Here is a 22,430-nt window from a genome sequence, read left to right as displayed (position 1 = left end):
CAAAAGAAAAAAAACTTGTTACATTTCATAAAGAACTATTCAAAATACCACAATCAAAATTTAAATACCACCAATTTCTGGTTTTAGGAATGAAACAGTACTCAAATCTTTCTGAACTTTGTCAATGTGATCACAACTTAAAACTAGAGGAAAGTCATTCCTGATAAAGGGTGGGAATCTGAGCAATACACATAATTGATATCAGTTGACAGAACTGAAAGCATACTTTTGTTAAAAGCTGAAGTAAAAGATTCATCCAGGTATTTGCAAGGTATAGGATGGAAGAATAGGTAAAATGGCTCTATTGGAAAGGGTGCATTTAAATGGGAAAATCCAGAACCAGGAAAGAGTTGGTCACATTTGAGCTCAAGTGAGACACTGAGAAGGTCCAAGTGCAGACGAAAGCCAAAGCTGGCCATTCTGTAGGAAAAAAACATTAATGATATTTGGGCTTCATTGGTTGGCCACCACATATTGCCCATCCTCTAAATGACCTGGAGAAGATGGTGGTGAGCTGCTTTCTTGAACTGCTGCAATTCCCTTTCATGTAGGTACATCCACATTCCTAGGATTTCAAGGATTTTGACCTAGCAACATTGAAGGAATGGTGATATACTTCCAGTGACAGCAGTGACTGGCTGAGCAAGAAACTTGCAGATAATGCTTTTCCCATGTATCTCCCACCCTTGTCTTTCTAGATGGCAATGATCGTGTTTTTGGAAGGTGCTGTCCAAGAGGCTTTGGAGAGTTTCTGCACATTCAATTTCTATATGTTACACATGGTTGCTTCCATGTATTAGTGGTGGAGGGAGTGACATTTACATTCTCTGCACCATTCAAGAGGGCTGTGTCTTAGATGTTGTCCAGCTTCAGTAATCCAGATAAGTGAAGAACATTCCATTGCACTCTGACTTTTGAATTGCAGATTGTGGACAACCTTTTAGGAACGTGCTTTTTTCTGGGGGTTAGTGGGAGGAGAGGCAGTTGAGAATAGTAACCCCCACAATGTTGAGCTGTTGCTAATGGGACCATTGCAATGGTAATGGCTTCAAGTGTCATGGGGTAATGGTTAAATTCTCTATGGATGTTTGAGAGACCTGGCTGTATTTCTGGCCATGGATTGGTCCACTACCTTATGAGTCATTCATGCAAGTGGCAGCAGACATTCCCACTTCTGATCTTATGAACGAGTGGAAGGTCATTCTCAAAGCAGCTGAACATGGTTGAGCTTAGGATACTACCGTGAAGAACTTTTGCAGTAATGCCCCGTAGCAGAGGCAGCTGACTTCTAACAATCGCAACCAACTTCCTTCATTCATTGGACAAACCAACTCGAGTCATAGAGATGTACAGCATGGAAACAGACCCTTCGGTCCAATTCGTCCATGCCGACCAAATATCCCAACCCAATCTAGTCCCACCTGCCAGCACCTGGCCTATATCCCTCCAAAACATTCCTATTCATATACCTATTCAAATGCCTCTTAATTGCTGCAATTGTACAGCCTCCACCACTTCCTCTGGCAGCTCATTCCATACACATACCACTCTGTGCATGAAAAAGTTGCACCTTAGGTCTCTTTTCTATCTTTCCCTCTCACCCTAAACCTATGCCCTCTAGTTCTGGATTCCCTGACCCCAGGGAAAAGACTTTGTCTAGTTACCCTATCCATGCCTCTCAATTTTGTAAACCTCTATAAGGTCACCCCTCAGCTTTCAACGCTCCAGGGACAACAGCCTAATAAGTGAGACAATATAAGCCAGCAAGCAGTGATCCAGATGAGTTGGAATTAAGGAAGGGTGACCATCAATAAATGTGCCAGTGAGGGTAAAATTGCATCATCAATGAACAGCAGCAAGATCGGCCATCCCCATCCAGAGATCAAACTTGACTCTGGACCTTCTGGTTCAGAGGTAGGACTACCAATATACTGCAAAATGGTGCCTTTTACAAAGCATCCCTAACAAAGCAAGTAACCAAGCAAGTCATAAGAGTTAATAGAATAATTGACTGGTCACCATTTATTTTAGGGAAAGAAGAGACCATAAGAGGAGGCCTAACTTATATGCCCTTCCTCATAACTCTCCCTTAACTTTGGTGGCCTGAGTTCCCCTACCAGGCATTGCAAGTAATTTGATTAATTGGAAACAGGCGGAATTGGGTACTGCAGCCGCTAGACTTAAGAGTCAAGATTAGAGTAGTGCCGGAAAAGCACAGCAGGTCAGCCAGCATCCGAGGAACAGATACATCGACATTTCGGGCAAAAACCTTTCATCAGGAATGATGATTCCTAATGAAGGGCTTTTGCCCAAAATGTTGATTTTCCTGCTCCTCAGATGCTGCCTGACTTGCTGTGTTTTTCGAGCACCACTAATTGGAAACAGGGTTGATTATTGGTGGCTGGAGAAAGAATCAACTGGACACAGGAGATATATTCCAATCAACCTGTTCAGAGATGCTATGGCACACCTCTGGAGTAGTTGAACTTGAACTCTGATCTCCTAGGTCAGATGTAGAGACACTTCTGTATCATAAGCGTTGTAATTATTGTAAAGGTATAAAGAAGGAATAAGTGGGACTGGTGTGTAGCAGGAACTCCAAGACTGAGCAGTTGTTGGTTTATGCTTCATTAATTAGATTGGATCCAAATTAACAGGAGTAAGACTACACAAAACAAGTAGTGAAAAGGCATAATAAAAAAAAACTCAGCAGCATCCGTGGCAATAAACAGGTAATGTTTCAGTTTATGGCCTTTCACCAGAACCAAAGGAAAACCCAACCAGAGTTTTTCAAACCAATGGAAAAGGGAGAGTGTGCATGCAAAGAGAAATTAAATAAAGAACCTCCATGATGCACCAGCCTTAAAGAGTGTTAATGGATATACTGAAGAAAAGGAAAGGTTGTTTCAAACTGAGTTTTGAATTCCTACATAAACTTGACATCCCTTCATCATTTTAAGTGTCTCTTGAATGAAGAAAAGAAACAAAGTTGAAACGGGTAATATTCTAATTCATTGTAATTTCCACATAAGTTAGCTTTAATGTTTAAGTTTCAAATGAAAATTTGAAAATACACAATACATTTAAATTTACAACAAACAACAGTATTATAAAAAATCATGAATGGTAAACAATGATGACACACTAAGAGCAGCATGCAGGATGATACTTTTAGAACGTGAGAAAACCAGGTTTTCTGGATTTTGCAGATACAAAAGGACAATGGGAAATGTGACTAAGATGTTCCAGAATTTGGCAAGTTTTAGACCCATATATGCAAGGGACTGCAAAGAAAGAAAAAAAGTGCCAGATCATTCTCTTGGCTGTAGTAGTTAGACAAATATTACAGAAATTAAAACACTGGAGTACTTAGAATAAAAGTTGAATGAATTTTTAAAAAGTTACATGAATTTGGTCAGGTTATAAATTATGCAATTTAATTAGTGAAGCTTTAGACTAATTTTTGTTTTTGATGAACATTAGTATAAGTTAGCATAAAATTAGTATATGTTGAATTGAAAGCTTATTAATTCAAAGCAAATATTTACAACAGACAAATATACTTAATCATGACTGCATTTAGGCCGAAGCTACCAAGTCATCTGGCCTCCCCATTTTTTTTCCCTCTGGTCTCCCTTTAGGAAAGTTGTTGTTAAAGTTGAAAGAGTGCAGAAAAGATTACAAAGGATGTTGCCAGAGTTGAAAAGTCTGAGCTATACGGAGGCGCTGAATAGATTGGGGCTATTTTCCATGGAGCATCGGAGGCTAAGGGATTTATAAAATCATGAGGGGCATCGATAAGGTGAATAGCCAAGGTCGTCTTCCCCAGTATAGAGGAGTCCAAAGCTAGAGGGCATAGGCCACTAGGTGGGAGGGGAAAGATATAAAAGAAACTTAAGAGGCAACTTTTTCATGCAGATGTTGGTGGATGTATGGAACGAGCCTCTAAAGGAAGTGATGGAGGCCGCTACAATTATAACAATTAAAAAGCATCTGAATGTTTACGTGAACAGAAAGGGTTTTGAGGGATATGGGCCAAATGCTGGCAAATGGCATTAGATTAATATCAGATATCTGACTGGCATGGACAACTTAGACCAAAGGGTCTATTTCCATGATGAACAACTTTTAGACTGTGTGTGAATGATGCAATTCTCAGGAAACGTTTTGTATTTTAATTTGTCATGATGGGGAACTAAATATGAATAATTGGTGGTGTGGTACATGTTTTGTCCAGATATTACTCCATATTATTTCATAAATTAAAAATACTTATGAATTGAAAAAGAGTACAATTCTCATTCCTGCTAATATCTTTATAACTTAACTGCTGCCACTGTGCACCATGAACAGGTTCCAAAGGATCCCTGAAAACTGAACCAAATGAGAAGCTAAGAATCTACATTGAAGGACATGGGTTCTCCATATTTTATCTTTATTGATCTGCATCTTCATTAAGTGAATGATCAAAAAATGTGACAAATGAAGTATAATGTGAGAAAATGTAATGCTCACTAAGCTAGGAAGAAAAGTAAAGCAAATGATTTAGAGAGAATTCAGAGGTACAGTGATCTGTGTGTTCTAGTGCATGAGTCACAAAAGGTTTCCTGCACTGGCTCACGTTACCATGAAGGACTCTCCTTCTCAACCTCTCCCCTTGCCTGTGATGTGATGACCCTAAAGTTAAACCATCACCAACTGATGCTCTATAATACGACATTGGTGAAACACTTGTACACAAGTGGAGTGACAGAAAATAAGACATGGACCTCTGCAGTGAGACTACCAGTTGAGTGACATCACGAATCAAGAATAAAGCTTATTAGTGGGTATGACTAGTGAACATTTCAAGACAAAGTATTCAGTTTGTGCTTAGGTCTCTAGTGGTTTTTTTCCCCTCTTCATTTTCTTAAGTATAACATTGATACTTTTTAAATTTAATGAAGTGAAATATCAGTGTGAAAAACACTGATTCTAGAGTCACTAAATTATATAATCGAAAACAAATACAATAGTGGTAGCAAGATGGTTGATGTTCTACTGCTGCACACCAACGTGATCCAGAATTAATGCATTTATAGTAAGTATTTGAGGAACTTTGATTCGAAACTGCAAACATTGTGACACATCTGGAAAGGTGAAGGTTATCTGGACAATTTGCTTCCAAGGGCAAACACATCCATCAAACGAGGTAATTAGAAATTGATTTGTAATCAGGAGCAAGAGGGTGTGACTGCAGTTGAGGCAGGTACAAGAATGCAGGAGCCTGCAATTGCCCAAATGTTAAGAGCTTCTGGTAAGCTATGCAGTCAAGAATGGAAACTGCAAGTAGGAGTAGTGAACTGAGAAGCTCCTTGACTCAAACAGCCATTCAAGTCAAGAGATGGAATAGGAATATAATTATGGTAGAATTAGGTTCTCTGTAGTCATGAGCAGCAGTCCCAAAGGTTAAGCTGCATGTCAGGATTAAGTAGATCCCCTCAGGGCTAAAGAAGAACTTGGGTGTGGAGGGGAGGGACCCTGTTGTTATCATCCATGTTGATACCAATGACATTGATAGTAGAACATCTGTTCTAATCCTGAAAGACTTTACAGTAATGAGCTAAATTAAAAAGCAGAACCTTCACGCAATAATACTGGAATTATTACTGATTCACGAGTAAACTGCCATATAGTAAATAAAATATAGGAGTTAAACATGTGGCTCAGAGATTGGTATAAGGTGAAGTGGGTTTCAGTTCGTGAAGCACTGGCACCCGTATTGGGGCAGAAGTGAGCTGTTCTAATGGGATGGACTTCATTTGAACTGTGCTGGGATCAGTGTCCTGGCAAATCAAAAAACTAGGGCTTTAAACAAACTTTTTTTGGCAGGTGTAGTGGGGAGAAGAGGAAATATAGACTTACAAAGCAAGGTGGATGTAGCAGCAATACAGGACAGCTATTTAGATAATGATACCCAGAGTGGGGCAGGAATGGACAGATTTCACACATACAAAATCAGAAGTAATTAGCGTCAAATGGGGAAAAAAAACTGCTAAAAATCAAAATTAATGGCTCTTGTCTGTGCAGTAACTGGATTCTAAACAGAATAAATGAATTAATGGTACAAATATAAGTAAATGGCTACGATGTTACAGTAATTAAGGATACATGGCTACACAGTTCAAAGCTGGGTATTAAATATTCAGGGAAATGATAGGCAGGAAGGAAAAGGTGGTGGGTGAGAGACATTATGAAGAGATAGTGTGTTTTAGGTTACCTTTATTAATTCACACTCAAACTCGCTATATTTTACTGCATTTTCATATACTTTCAGCCCTTGCTACAAGTAGTGTTTACCTCTGAATAATACAGAGGTAATACAGAACAATACCAGCCCGATCAAGCCTCCCCGAAATATTTTTTACATTAATCAGCCCTTACCAACCATCTCCTGGACCCGAATAGATTCCCCAATTAGTAATGATTTGGAGACACCGGTGTTGGACTGGGGCGTACAAAGTTAAAAATCACAACACAAGGTTGCAGTCCAACAGGTTTATTTGGAAGCACTAGCTTTGAATGCTGTTCCTTCATCAGGTGATTGTGAAGAAGATTGTAAGACACAGAATGTATAGAGAAAGTTTACAGTGTGATGTAACTGAAATTATACATTGTATAATTTTCAGTCATTCTAAAAGATGAGAGACTTCATAAACAATCTCCGTTACATCACACGTAAACTTTCTCTATAAATTCCGTACTTTACAATCTTATTCTCCACAATCACCTGAAGGAGCAGTGCTCAGAAAGCGAGTGCTTCAAAATAATCCTTTTGGACTATAACCAGGTGTTGTGATTTTTTTAACCCAATTAGTAACTACCTTTTAACAGCACCATTATTCCTTTAAGGAACTAATTGACAAAACAGTGCTTCCATGAACCTGCATGATTGAAACTCATACTGGCAAATAATAATAATCTCACAACCCACAGCTGCACTTTTCAGTTTAATATCCTTTGTTCTATTATTAAACACAGGTACTATGTCTGACTTATTTAGTCATGATTTGGAGATTCCGGGTTTGGACTGGGGTGTAAAAAGTTAAAAATCACAACACCAGGTTATTGTCCAACAGGTTTAATTGGAAGCACACTAGCTTTCGAAGCGTCGCTCCTTCATCAGGTAGCCACCTGATGAAGGAGCGACGCTCCGAAAGCTAGTGTGCTTCCAATTAAACCTATTGGACTATAACCTGGTGTTGTGATTTTTAACTTATTTAGAGTATATAGGCCTAGTATTTTTACTAACAATTACTAAAAAACAAAAGGACTAACATCTAATTATGCAAGCAAACTAGATAGACACACTTAATCCCATTACAGGTAGCAGCCAGCATTCAGCACGTTTAACCCATCTCCTGTTTCCCAGGACAGAAGCCCTTCAAACCTTTGTGTACTCTTGATTTTAAAAAAATTAACAGTTGTAATGAAATATTAATATATGTAAGAAGTGTAGAAAGGGGCATTGTAAGAACTGTATTTCAGGATTCTATTGCTGCCTCGAACTTGTGCTGTGATTGCTGAATAAAAGAGGCTAATTTTGCCACTCACCGATTCCAGTCGTTATTTCAACATGATCCCACATGGGTTAGCATTATTAATATAGGATGGAATAAGTACTATAGCAAGTAGTTTAGTTTTGAAAAATTAATCAGCATGGATGAGTTAGGGGTCTGTTTCTGTGCTTAATGACTCTGAGCTACATTTTACTTCAGAAAAATTTCTTTAAGCCCACTTTTGGAATACTGATTGCAATTCTGGTCTCCTTCCTATCGGAAAGATGTTGTGAAACTAGAAAGGATTCAGAAAAGATTTACAAGGATGTTGCCAGGGTTGGTGGATTTGAGCTATAGGGAGAGGCTGAATAGGCTGGGGCAATTTTCCCTGAAGTGGAGGTTGAGGGGTGACCTTATAGAGGTTTATAAAATCATGAGGGGCATGGACAGGATAAATAGACAAAGTCTTTTCTTTGGCCTGTGGGGAAGTCCAGAACTAAAGGGCAACCTTTTCAAGCAAAGGGTGGTACGTATATGGAATTAGCTGCCAGAGGAAGTGGTGGAGGCTCGTAAAGTTGCAACATTTAAGAGTCATCTGGGTGGGTATATGAATAGGAAGGGTTTAGAAGGATATAGGCCGGGTGCTGGCAAGTGGGACTAGATTAGGTTTGGACATCTGGTCGGCATGGACGAGTTGGACCGAAGGGTCTGTTTCCGTGCTGTACATCTCTATGACTCTAAATTATCAGAAGATGCAGTATCAACGTGGGTGGAAGAAAGAATCAGTAAGGGGAAGATAGTACTGGTAGGAGTAGTCTACAGCCTAATGGTAGTACAATGCGCTGAAGAAGCCAAGCACAAACAAAGTGAAAATCATCGACAGTCCAAGTCATTGCGTACCTATTCCACTGAGAACCAAAAGTGGAGAGTTGCTCTAAAAGACCAAGAGACAGTGAACGCTCCTGAAGACAGTGATGAAGTGCTCTCAACACCATCTGCAACTCTCAAACTGTTACCATCTCAGCACACCAACTCACTGTTAAGGTTGAAAAACCTATTCAATAGCTGAGAAACAATTAGACTTCTGGTGCAGATGGAATCCATTCTGAAGTCCTAAAATAAAAGACACTCATGATAAATGAACAACTTCATTGCCCTTGCCTGGAAGGGAGACAGCACACTGGGAGATCTCAGATGCCATAACTGTGACAATCCTTAAGAAAGGAGATGGGTCTGACTGCACAAATTACAGAGGGATTTCTATACTGCCTGCCATGGGTACAATCATAGGAATCTTCCTTGACCACTTCTTCCCAGTGACTGAAGAGCTCATCCCAGTTGCTACCTATCAAGAGGTACACAAAGTCAAGAAAAGTGCAGATAACTGCACCAGCATCTGTAAACCGTCTTCTTCAATTTCACAAAGGCCTTTGACTGAGTCACCTGGGAATGACTGCAGAATAACCTCCGCAAATTCAGCTGTCCAAAAAATTTATCACCATTCACTACCTACTTTATAATGACATGCAAGGCATGATCTTTAATGTTGTCAGAATATACAGATATGGTTAACAAAGCATTCGAGATCTTGGGCTTCATAAACAATAGCATTAAGTTCAAAAGGACAGAGGTTTTACTGAACCAATATAAAAGTTCAGGTTAAGCCACAATTAAGAGGACTGTACTCAGTTCTGGGCCCCATAAGGATGGAGGGCCCCGAGTGTACATACAGGAGATTAAAAAGAATGATTCCAGGAAAGAGACAATTTATCTACAAAGTTAGGTTGGAGAAGTTTGGGTTTTTCCTCCTTGCAGCAAATATGATAGAGAGGAGGTCTGATAAATATATAGGTTTAGATAACGAAACAGAAAAAAACTGTTCATTAGCTAATGGGGCAAGGACTAAGGGATACAGAAGTTCTTTTTACACAAGGTAATGGCCATGAAATTTGCTTCCCATATGTTGGAAGCAGCAAGAAAGTGAACCCTTCCTATTCATACTCATCCAGATACCTTTTAAATGGTGTAACTGTGGCAGCCTCCACCTCTTCCTCTAGCAGCTCATTCTATACATACAATACCCTCTGCATGAAAAGGTTGCCTCTTAGGTCCCTTTCAAATCTTTCTCCTCTCACCTTAAACCTATACTGGCTAGTTTTGGACTCCCCTACCATGAGAAAAGTCCTTGGCTTACCTGTGTCCATCATGATTTTATAAACCTCCAACGTATCCCTTCAGCCTCCCACACCCCAGGGAAAATGGCCCCAGCTTATTCAGCCTATCCCAATAGCTGAAACTCTCTAAATCCAGCAACATCCTTGTAAATCTTCTTGGAACCCTTTCAAGTTTCTGAACATTAAAAATCACACATCATCAAGTTTAGTCCAACAGATTTATTTGAAAGCACGAGGTTTTGGAGCAGTGCTCCATCAGATGGTTCAGGGAGACCAGACTTGAACGCAGTATTCCAAAAGTGGTCTCAATGTCCATACAGCTGCAACATGACATCCCAACTCCTATACTGATCAATAAAGGCAAGTGTACTAACTACTTCACCACATTGTCTACCTGTGACTCCACTTTCAAGGAACTGTGCACCTGTACTCCAAGGTCTCTTTGCTTGGCAACACAACTCAGGACTGAAAATGTGTTGCCGGAAAAGCGCAGCAGGTCAGGCAGCATCCAAGGAACAGGAAATTCGACGTTTCGGGCATAAGCTCTTCATCAGGAATGAGGAAAGTGTGTCCAGCAGGCCAAGATAAAAAGGTAGGGAGGAGGGACTTGGGGGAGGGGTGGAGATGTGATAGGTGGAAGGATGGTGTTAGGCCGGAGAGGTCAGGAAGAAGATTGCAAGTTAGGAAGGCGGTGCTGAGTTCGAGGGATTCGACTGAGACAAGGTGGGGGGAGGGGAAATGAGGAAACTGGAGAAATCGGAGTTCATCCTTTGTGGTTGGTGGGTTCCCAGGCAGAAGATGAGGTGCTCTTCCTCCAACCGTCGTGTTGTTATGGTCTGGTGATGGAGGAGTCCAAGGACCTGCATGTCCTTGGTGGAGTGGGAGGGGGAGTTAAAGTGTTGAGCCATGGGATGGTTGGTCTGGGTGTCCCTGAGGTGTTCTCTGAAACGTTCCGCAAGTAAGAGGCCTGTCTCCCCAATATAGAGGAGGCCACATTGGGTGCAGCGGATGCAATAGATGATGTGTGTGGAGGTGCAGGTGAATGTGTGTCGGATATGGAAGGATCCCTTGGGGCCTTGGAGAGAAGTAAGGGAGGTGGTGTGGGTGGAAGTTTTGCATTTCTTACGGTTGCAGGGGAAGGTGCCGGGAGTGGAGGTTGGTTTGGTGGGGGGTGTGGACCTGACGAGGGAGTCACAGGGGGAGTGGTCTTTTCGGAACGCTGATGGGGGAGGGGAGGGAAATATATCCCTGGTGGTGGGGTCCGTTTGGGCTGTACAGTATTGGAACTGGTCCTCCTGGGAGCAGATGTGGCAGAGACGAAGGAATTGGGAATACGGGATGGCGTTTTTACAGGGGGCAGGGTGGGAGGAGGTGTAGTCTAGGTAGCTGTGGGAGTCAGTCGGTTTATAGTAGATGTCCGTGTTGATTCGGTCGCCCGAGATAGAAATGGAAAGGTCTAGGAAGGGGAGGGAGGAGTCAGACGGTCCAGGTGAATTTGAGGTCGGGGTGGAAGGTGTTGGTAAAGTGGATGAACTGTTCAACCTCCTCGTGGGAGCATGAGGCAGCGCCGATACAGTCATCGGTGTAGCGGAGGAAAAGGTGGGGGGTGGTGCCGCTGCAGCTGCAGAAGATGGACTGTTCCGCATATCCTACAAAGAGGCAGGCATAGCTGGGGCTCATGCGGGTGCCCATGGCAACTCTTTTGGTTTGGAGGAAGTGGGAGGATTGGAAAGAGAAGTTGTTCAGGGTGAGGACCAGTTCAGTCAGTCGAAGGAGGGTGTCAGTGGAAGGGTACCGGTTGGGTCGGCGGGAAAGGAAGAAGCGGAGGGCTTTGAGTCCTTCGTGATGGGGGATGGAGGTGTACAGGGACTGGATGTCCATCGTGAAGATAAGGTGTTGGGGACTGGGGAAGCGAAAATCATGGAGGAGGTGGAGGGCGTGGGTGGTGTCCCGAACGTAGGTGGGGAGTTCTTGGACTAAGGGGAACAGGACCGTGTCGAGGTATGCAGAGATGAGTTCGGTGGGGCAGGAGCAGGCTGAGACAATGGGTCGGCCGGGGCAGTCAGGTTTGTGGATTTTGGGCAGGAGATAGAAACGGGCGATGCGGGGTTGTGGGACTATGAGGTTGGAGGCAGTGGATGGCCTCCTTCTTCAAGGACTGCAGATTCCCCCCAGACGTGATCGACGATGCCCTCCTCCGCCCTTGAGCCCCGCCCCTCCAACCGCCACCAGGACAGAACCCCACTGGTTCACACCTACCACCCCACCAACCTCCATATATAGTGCATCATCCGCCATCATTCCCGCCACCTCCAAACGGACCCCACCATCAGGGATATATTTCCCTCCCCTCCCCTATCAGCGTTCCGAAAAGACCACTCCCTCCGTGACTCCCTCGTCAGGTCCACACCCCCCACCAACCCAACCTCCACTCCCGGCACCTTCCCCTGCAACCGCAAGAAATGCAAAACTTGCGCCCACACCTCCTCCCTTACTTCTCTCCAAGACCCCAAGGGATCCTTCCATATCCGACAAATTCACCTGCACCTCCACACACATCATCTATTGCATCCGCTGCACCCAATGTGGCCTCCTCTATATTGGGGAGACAGGCCTCCTACTTGCGGAACGTTTCAGAGAACACTTCTGGGACATCCGGACCAACCAACCCAACCACCCCGTGGCTCAACACTTCAACTCCCCCTCCCACTCCACCAAGGACATGCAGGTCCTTGGACTCCTCCATCGCCAGACCATAACAACACGACGGTTGGAAGAAGAGCGCCTCATCTTCTGCCTGGGAACCCTCCAACCACAAAGGATGAACTCAGATTTCTCCAGTTTCCTCATCTCCCCTCCCGCCACCTTGTCTCAGTCGAATCCCTCGAACTCAGCACCGCCTTCCTAACTTGCAATCTTCTTCCTGACCTCTCCGCCCCCACCCCACTCTGGCCTATCACCTCACCTTGACCTCCTTCCACCTATCACATCTCCATCACCCCTCCCCCAAGTCCCTCCTCCCTACCTTTTATCTTGGCCTGCTGGACACTTTCCTCATTCCTGATGAAGGGCTTATGCCTGAAACGTCGAATTTCCTGTTCCTTGGATGCTGCCTGACCTGCTGCGCTTTTCCAGCAACACATTTTCAGCTCTGATCTCCAGCATCTGCAGACCTCACTTTCTCCTCGGACACTACACAGGACCCTACCGTTAAGTATGAGTCCTGCCCTGATTTGCCTTACCAAATGCAAAGCCTGACATCAAAATTAAAGTCCATCTGCCATCCTCAGCCCATCTTTACAAGGTACTGTAGTACTCACAACCTTCTTCACTGTACACTACACCACCTATTTTGAGGTCATCTGCATACTTACTAATCATTCCTCATATTCACATTCAAATCATTTATATAAAACGACAAAAAGCAATGGACCCAGCACCGATCCTTTCAGCACACCACTGGTTACAGGCCTCCAGTCCAAAAACAACCTTCCACTCACCTTCTGCCTCCGACTGTCAAGCCAATCTTGTATCCAAATGGCTAGCTTGCCCTAGATTGTGTGATCTAACCAATCTACCATACAGAACGTTGCATTTGACAACATTTACAATTCTGCCTTCATCAACCTTTTGTCACTTCTTCAAAAATTTCAATCAACTTAATGGGACACTATTTTCCATACAGTCAATGCCTTTCTAAACACATGTAAATCCTGTCCCTGAGGATACTCTCCAACCACCTATCCAGAGATGTTGAATCTTGTCACGAAATCTTTGAAAGAATATAAATTTATCTCCTGTATTTTGAATATTTAATCGTATATCATGGCAAATAGACTACCCAATCTTGATCTAAGTTTAGCCTTGGGCTATTGTTAAACTGATAACATTTCTTGCTCAACACTGAGGTCAGACTCCACAAGCACAGAGATAACATCCTGTTATAGTTAACTACTGTATCATCTGATCTTTTCATTGCTTTCTCAGGTCCCTTCCCTCTCCCCCAATCCTGATGAAAGGTTCTGACCTGAAACATCAACTCCCCTGCTCCTCTGATGCTGTACCACCTGCTGTGGTTTTTCCAGCACCACACTTTACCGACCCCTCTTTTCATTGCTTGTCATGTGGTTTGTCAGATTCTCTAAAGCCTTGTTCTTGCTTCACAATTTAACGTCATTCACTATAATCGGTCAATCCAAAATTCTCTCCATAATGAAGAGGACACCCATAACATCACTCATTTCCATCCTCACTTGTGCAACAGTCTACTACTTGCTGAAAGAACAGCGCTCTGAAAGCTTGGACTTCCAAATAAATCTGTTGGATTACAACCTGGTGTGTGTTTTTTAACGTTGTCTGCCCCAGTCCAAAATCAGCACCTCCACCTCATTAAAACAGATTGACCATTTGTTACTTTAAAAGTGTGAGCCACACAAAGTTGACTGCTCAATTCCTAAGCCACACAAAACTTCCACTCAGTCATCAGACTCCTGCATGCTGACTTATAATCAGCCTATCTACCAATGCACTGAGTTTAAGAACTGCATCTGTACACTTAAATCCCCTTTTAGCTCAGTAGATTGCACCATCCCTTTATAATCTTCCTTAATGCCACGACGATCGATTGCATCTTCAGCCATTAACACTCTTCAGCACAAATTCCTTCTCAATTTTTATGCCATTTTGACTCATTTTGTAAACTGCTTCTTTAACCAAGCATCCTAATATGTCCTCCTTTATTGCTGTGCATTTTTGTTGATTTCAAGGATACTGGAATCAAGGGTTATGGAGATAAGGATACTGATTAAGGTTGATCAGCCATGATCATACTGAATGGCGCTGCAGGCTCAAAGAGCAGAATGGCCTACTCCTGCACCTATTGTCTATTATGATATTGTGGAGCTCCTTGGTAGGCGCAAAAGGAGTTTAATTTTCCTGCAAGTATTACTAAATATTGTGTATTGTACTAACAACATATTTCTGAAAGACTAAAGTTCACAGTATATTATCACAGAAAATATCAAACTTAGTAGTACTAGGATTTTAACTTAGGTCATGGAGGAGTCGAGTCCCACTCCAGCCAAATGAACACAATTAAAGGTTGTTGCTTTGGTGGTATAGTGAAGCCATACTACATGATCAGTAGTACTGATTTTTGAACTGTTGTTAAATGCAAGATTCTACCAGCCTATCGAAATGGTGTAACTTCACTTTTCTTTGAAGAGCTATCCTGAATAACCCATAGTTCAGATAATGGTATAAATAAATAATCAATCATTTTCAATTCTGGAAAAATTGCTATACTGAACTGAATGTTAATTATTTCTCTCTACACAGGTGCTGCCAGACCTGACTTTTGCCAGCACTTTGTTTCAGGTTTCCAGCATCCACAGTATATTTGTTTTATTCATCATTTATCACATTAACAAGAACGATATCTGGGTTAAAACAGATAAATTATGAGTTGGAGTTGCCGGTGTTGGACTGGGGCGTACAAAGTTAAAAATCACACAACACCAGGTTATAGCCCAACAGGTTTAATTGGAAGCACACTAGCTTTTGGAGCGATGCTCCTTCATCAGGTGACAGTGGAGGGCTCGAGCCCTCCACAATCACCTGAAGGAGTGTCGCTCTGAAAGCTAGTGTGCTTTCAATTAAACCTGTTGGACTATAACCTGGTGTTGTGAGATTTTTAAACTTAATAAATTATGAGCACAGCTATGACTGTATTTCTTTAAATTTGGGGAATTTATGGATGATCAAAAATGTTTAAGATGTTTAAAAGTTTAATGAGGACAAGAGAATTAACCAAGCCTTTGGTAGGAATCCAGAACAGTAAAAAATGAGGTCTGCAGATGCTGGAGATCACAGCTGCAAATGTGTTGCTGGTCAAAGCACAGCAGGCCAGGCAGCATCTCAGGAATAGAGAATTCGACGTTTCGAGCATAAGCCCTTCATCAGGAATAAGAGAGAGAGAGCCAAGCCGGCTGAGATAAAAGGTAGGGAGGAGGGACTAGGGGGAGGGGCGATGGAGGTGGGATAGGTGGAAGGAGGTCAAGGTGAGGGTGATAGGCCGGAGTGGGGTGGGGGCGGAGAGGTCAGGAAGAGGATTGCAGGTTAGGAGGGCGGTGCTGAGTTGAGGGAACCGACTGAGACAAGGTGGGGGGAGGGGAAATGAGGAAGCTGGAGAAATCTGAATTCATACCTTGTGGTTGGAGGGTTCCCAGGCGGAAGATGAGGCGCTCCTCCTCCAGCCGTCGTGTAGTTGTGTTCTGCCGGTGGAGGAGTCCAAGGACCTGCATGTCCTCGGTGGAGTGGGAGGGGGAGTTAAAGTGTTGAGCCACGGGGTGATTGGGTTGGTTGGTTCGGGCGGCCCAGAGGTGTTCTCTGAAGCGTTCCGCAAGTAAGCGGCCTGTCTCACCAATATAGAGGAGGCCACATCGGGTGCAGCGGATGCAATAGATGATGTGTGTGGAGGTACAGGTGAACTTGTGGCGGATATGGAAGGATCCCTTGGGGCCTTGGAGGGAAGTGAGTGTGGAGGTGTGGGCGCAAGTTTTACATTTCCTGCGGTTGCAGGGGAAGGTGCCGGGGGTGGAGGTTGGGTTGGTGGGGGGTGTGGATCTGACAAGGGAGTCACGAAGGGAGTGGTCCTTGCGGAACGCTGATAGGGGAGGGGAGGGAAATATATCCTTGGTGGTGGGGTCCGTTTGGAGGTGGCGGAAATGGCGGCGGATAATACGTTGTATGCGCAGGTTGGTGGGGTGGTAGGTGAGAACCAGTGGGGTTCTGTCTTGGTGGCGGTTGGAGGAGCGGGGCTCAAGGGCGGAGGAGCGGGAAGTGGAGGAGATGCGGTGGAGGGCATCGTCGATCACGTCTGGGGGGAATCTGCGGTCCTTGAAGAAGGAGGCCATCTGGGTTGTGCGGTGTTGGAATTGGTCCTCCTGGGAGCAGATGCGGCAGAGACGAAGGAATTGGGAATATGGGATGGCGTTTTTACAGGGGGCAGGGTGGGAGGAGGTGTAGTCCAGGTAGCTGTGGGAGTCAGTCGGTTTATAATAGATGTCTGTGTTGAGTCGGTCGCCCGAGATAGAAATGGAAAGGTCTAGGAAGGGGAGGGAGGAGTCTGAGACAGTCCAGGTGAATTTCAGGTCGGGATGGAAGGTGTTGGTAAAGTTGATGAACTGTTCAACCTCCTCGTGGGAGCACGAGGCAGCGCCGATACAGTCATCGATGTAGCGGAGGAAAAGGTGGGGGGTGGTGCCAGTGTAGTTGCGGAAGATGGACTGTTCCACATATCCTACGAAGAGGCAGGCATAGCTGGGGCCCATGCGGGTGCCCATGGCAACTCCTTTAGTTTGGAGGAAGTGGGAGGATTGAAAAGAGAAGTTATTCAGGGTGAGGACCAGTTCAGTCAGTCGAAGGAGGGTGTCAGTGGAAGGGTACTGGTTAGTGCGGCGGGAAAGGAAGAAGCGGAGGGCTTTGAGTCCTTCGTGATGGGGGATGGAGGTGTACAGGGACTGGATGTCCATAGTGAAAATAAGGCATTGGGGACCGGGGAAGCGAAAATCCTGGAGGAGGTGGAGGGCGTGGGTGGTGTCCCGAACGTAGGTGGGGAGTTCTTGGACTAAAGGGGACAGGACCGTGTCGAGGTATTGGGAGATGAGTTCGGTGGGGCAGGAGCAGGCTGAGACAATGGGTCGGCCGGGGCAGGCAGGTTTGTGGATTTTGGGCAGGAGGTAGAAACGGGCGGTGCGGGGTTGTGGGACTATGAGGTTGGAGGCGGTGGATGGGAGATCCCCTGAGGTGATGAGGTCCTGGATGGTCTGGGAGATGATGGTTTGGTGGTGGGAGGTGGGGTCGTGGTCAAGGGGGCGATAAGAGGAGGCGTCCGCGAGCTGGCGTTTGGCTTCAGCGGTGTACAGGTCAGTGCGCCAAACTACCACCGCGCCTCCCTTGTCTGCGGGTTTGATGGTGAGGTTGGGATTGGAGCGGAGGGAGTGGAGGGCTGCACGTTCTGAGGGTGAGAGGTTGGAGTGGGTGAGAGGGGTGGACAGGTTGAGTCGGTTGATGTCACGGCGGCAGTTGGCTATAAAGAGGTCGAGGGCGGGTAGGAGGCCTGCACGGGGTGTCCAGGTGGATGGGGTGTGTTGGAGGCGGGAGAAGGGGTCGTCAGAGGGTGGGCGGGAGTCTTGGTTGTGAAAGTAGGCACGGAGGCGAAGGCGGCGGAAGAATTGTTCAATATCTCGCCGCGTGTTGAACTCATTAATCCGAGGGCGTAGGGGAACGAAGGTGAGGCCCCTGCTGAGGACTGATCTTTCATCCTCAGAGAGGGGGAGATCTGGAGGGATGGTGAAAATCCGGCAAGGCTGGGAGCTAGGACCTGGTGTGGGACTGGAGCTGGAGCTGGAGCTGGGGGCAGGTCCTAGCTCCCAGCCTTGCCGGATTTTCACCATCCCTCCAGATCTCCCCCTCTCTGAGGATGAAAGATCAGTCCTCAGCAGGGGCCTCACCTTCGTTCCCCTACGCCCTCGGATTAATGAGTTCAACACGCGGCGAGATATTGAACAATTCTTCCGCCGCCTTCGCCTCCGTGCCTACTTTCACAACCAAGACTCCCGCCCACCCTCTGACGACCCCTTCTCCCGCCTCCAACACACCCCATCCACCTGGACACCCCGTGCAGGCCTCCTACCCGCCCTCGACCTCTTTATAGCCAACTGCCGCCGTGACATCAACCGACTCAACCTGTCCACCCCTCTCACCCACTCCAACCTCTCACCCTCAGAACGTGCAGCCCTCCACTCCCTCCGCTCCAATCCCAACCTCACCATCAAACCCGCAGACAAGGGAGGCGCGGTGGTAGTTTGGCGCACTGACCTGTACACCGCTGAAGCCAAACGCCAGCTCGCGGACGCCTCCTCTTATCGCCCCCTTGACCACGACCCCACCTCCCACCACCAAACCATCATCTCCCAGACCATCCAGGACCTCATCACCTCAGGGGATCTCCCATCCACCGCCTCCAACCTCATAGTCCCACAACCCCGCACCGCCCGTTTCTACCTCCTGCCCAAAATCCACAAACCTGCCTGCCCCGGCCGACCCATTGTCTCAGCCTGCTCCTGCCCCACCGAACTCATCTCCCAATACCTCGACACGGTCCTGTCCCCTTTAGTCCAAGAACTCCCCACCTACGTTCGGGACACCACCCACGCCCTCCACCTCCTCCAGGATTTTCGCTTCCCCGGTCCCCAATGCCTTATTTTCACTATGGACATCCAGTCCCTGTACACCTCCATCCCCCATCACGAAGGACTCAAAGCCCTCCGCTTCTTCCTTTCCCGCCGCACTAACCAGTACCCTTCCACTGACACCCTCCTTCGACTGACTGAACTGGTCCTCACCCTGAATAACTTCTCTTTTCAATCCTCCCACTTCCTCCAAACTAAAGGAGTTGCCATGGGCACCCGCATGGGCCCCAGCTATGCCTGCCTCTTCGTAGGATATGTGGAACAGTCCATCTTCCGCAACTACACTGGCACCACCCCCCACCTTTTCCTCCGCTACATCGATGACTGTATCGGCGCTGCCTCGTGCTCCCACGAGGAGGTTGAACAGTTCATCAACTTTACCAACACCTTCCATCCCGACCTGAAATTCACCTGGACTGTCTCAGACTCCTCCCTCCCCTTCCTAGACCTTTCCATTTCTATCTCGGGCGACCGACTCAACACAGACATCTATTATAAACCGACTGACTCCCACAGCTACCTGGACTACACCTCCTCCCACCCTGCCCCCTGTAAAAACGCCATCCCATATTCCCAATTCCTTCGTCTCCGCCGCATCTGCTCCCAGGAGGACCAATTCCAACACCGCACAACCCAGATGGCCTCCTTCTTCAAGGACCGCAGATTCCCCCCAGACGTGATCGACGATGCCCTCCACCGCATCTCCTCCACTTCCCGCTCCTCCGCCCTTGAGCCCCGCTCCTCCAACCGCCACCAAGACAGAACCCCACTGGTTCTCACCTACCACCCCACCAACCTGCGCATACAACGTATTATCCGCCGCCATTTCCGCCACCTCCAAACGGACCCCACCACCAAGGATATATTTCCCTCCCCTCCCCTATCAGCGTTCCGCAAGGACCACTCCCTTCGTGACTCCCTTGTCAGATCCACACCCCCCACCAACCCAACCTCCACCCCCGGCACCTTCCCCTGCAACCGCAGGAAATGTAAAACTTGCGCCCACACCTCCACACTCACTTCCCTCCAAGGCCCCAAGGGATCCTTCCATATCCGCCACAAGTTCACCTGTACCTCCACACACATCATCTATTGCATCCGCTGCACCCGATGTGGCCTCCTCTATATTGGTGAGACAGGCCGCTTACTTGCGGAACGCTTCAGAGAACACCTCTGGGCCGCCCGAACCAACCAACCCAATCACCCCGTGGCTCAACACTTTAACTCCCCCTCCCACTCCACCGAGGACATGCAGGTCCTTGGACTCCTCCACCGGCAGAACACAACTACACGACGGCTGGAGGAGGAGCGCCTCATCTTCCGCCTGGGAACCCTCCAACCACAAGGTATGAATTCAGATTTCTCCAGCTTCCTCATTTCCCCTCCCCCCACCTTGTCTCAGTCGGTTCCCTCAACTCAGCACCGCCCTCCTAACCTGCAATCCTCTTCCTGACCTCTCCGCCCCCACCCCACTCCGGCCTATCACCCTCACCTTGACCTCCTTCCACCTATCCCACCTCCATCGCCCCTCCCCCTAGTCCCTCCTCCCTACCTTTTATCTCAGCCGGCTTGGCTCTCTCTCTCTTATTCCTGATGAAGGGCTTATGCTCGAAACGTCGAATTCTCTATTCCTGAGATGCTGCCTGGCCTGCTGTGCTTTGACCAGCAACACATTTGCAGCAGGAATCCAGAACAGAAAAGCAAGATCTTAAAATAAACTTAAAATGTTTATTTAGGGATGATGTCAGGAAGCACAAAGGATAGTTGTAGTGTATAATTCCCCTTAAAACAAACTGTTGAGTTTGGTCAATTAATAATTTTAAAACTTAGGGGAAAATGGTAATGACATTAAACAAAGTTAGGCAAATAAAGACAAAGTAAATATAAAAACTGTAATGATCTAATGGAATAGTTGAATCTAATCGACGGGCCGAATGGCTTATGCTGTTTAGTTCATCATCGCGATGTGTTTTGTATATTGACATGCCTTTAAAAGTAATTGGTTGGGAAGTTTATTTTGGACTTCATGAAAAGATGCAAGATCCTCCTACTTGTAAAGTTACAGCTGACATTTCGATTAAAGTTTATCCATGAGTGAATCACTTAAGATTACGTGCACGATCATTCCACCTCTGCTGGGCGCGGTTTTGGTATATTTCAGTGCCGAATTGAAATGACAGCAGTTATGTAGTGCTGAGTGACAAACCACAAAAAGAAGGATTACAACAGTTTACCAACTGATATTTAAGACACCAAAAAAAACTTCTGAAACCTAACCAATAGCTCCGTGAAAGGCTCCTTTTCCCCGCTAATTTATTTTTTTAAAATCTCAGTTTCGGACCAAGGAACTGGTGCTGACAGTTAAGCTGTCAGAGTGGAAGCCTTCATCAAGTCCCTGAAACTTCAGACTGAGTAGGTAGAGATATATTTCCTTCCCTAGTTATAAAACGTTTTTTTGGGGGTAAAAACAAAATCCATCACCAAGAATTCAAAACCAGGAACAGCAAAATCTAACATGAAGCCATTCCAGTCCCAGCCGCCAGCTGTCAAGCAGCTTGTTTCTACCAACTCTCGGGCCCACGACCCGGCTACACACACACACACAGCGTCCGCAGATAAACCCTCCACAAGCGGCATCCGACTTACCAGCTGCTGCCGTATCCAGCGGATCATGGCGCTCCGGTAAGGCTGCCACCTCGACTAAAGTGCAGCTCTCTCTCTTTCTTTCTCTCTGGGCTGATAATGTCCACCCCGCTCGGTCCCCGGGACCCGGCGAGGATTTAACGCCGGGCTCAGTTCCCGGGAGTCAGTCGGCAGTAGCTCGGTCCCGGGCCTCGGTCCCCGGGAGTCAGTCGGCAGTAGCTCGGTCCCGGGCCTCGGTCCCCGGGAGTCAGTCGGCAGTAGCTCGGTCCCGGGCCTCGGTCCCCGGGAGTCAGTCGGCAGTAGCTCGGTCCCGGGCCTCGGTCCCCGGGAGTCAGTCGGCAGTAGCTCGGTCCCGGGCCTCGGTCCCCGGGAGTCAGTCGGCAGTAGCTCGGTCCTGGGCCTCGGTCCCCGGGAGTCAGTCGGCAGTAGCTCGGTCCTGGGCCTCGGAAGTCAGTCGGTAGTAGCTCGGTCCAGGGCCTCGGTCCCCGGGAGTTAGTCGGTAGTAGCTCGGTCCCGGGCCTCGGTCGTCAGTCAGTAGTAGCTCGGTCCTGGGCCTCGGGAGTCAGTCGGTAGTAGCTAGGTCCCGGGCCGGCATCATCCACATCATTAGCTCACACGGTACCGGAAGTAACATTGTCAAGATGTTATCTCACTTCCGCCTAGGGTTGTCTTTTTGTGGGTGGGGGAGGGGTGATCTTTGTCATGGAAACGGATACCTAACAAACCTTACATTTACATAAGCGTCTTCGAGACCTTTGAAAACAATTTCCCCAAGGTGAGATAAAGGACTCAGATAACGATAACAAAAAGCTAGGTCCAAG

At 46.5% G+C, this 22,430-nt stretch overlaps 1 protein-coding gene across 1 annotated transcript in view; it reads right to left on the bottom strand.

Moving 5' to 3' along the window:
* atp11b (ATPase phospholipid transporting 11B) overlaps positions 1–22,219 on the bottom strand; it is a 173,773-nt gene extending 151,554 nt beyond the window's left edge. The window contains exon 1 of the mRNA XM_060834740.1: positions 21,613–22,219. Coding sequence (XP_060690723.1) covers positions 21,613–21,639 — 27 coding nt within the window. The 5' untranslated portion in view covers positions 21,640–22,219. The remainder of the gene's footprint in view (positions 1–21,612) is intronic.
* Between the last annotated feature and the right edge of the window lie 211 nt (positions 22,220–22,430).

Source organism: Hemiscyllium ocellatum, chromosome 13 (assembly GCF_020745735.1).
Source record: "Hemiscyllium ocellatum isolate sHemOce1 chromosome 13, sHemOce1.pat.X.cur, whole genome shotgun sequence".
NCBI classification, from domain to species: Eukaryota; Metazoa; Chordata; class Chondrichthyes; order Orectolobiformes; family Hemiscylliidae; genus Hemiscyllium; species Hemiscyllium ocellatum.
The sequence above is the reverse complement of the archived record's forward strand: the minus strand, read 5'-3'. Positions and strand labels throughout refer to the sequence as shown.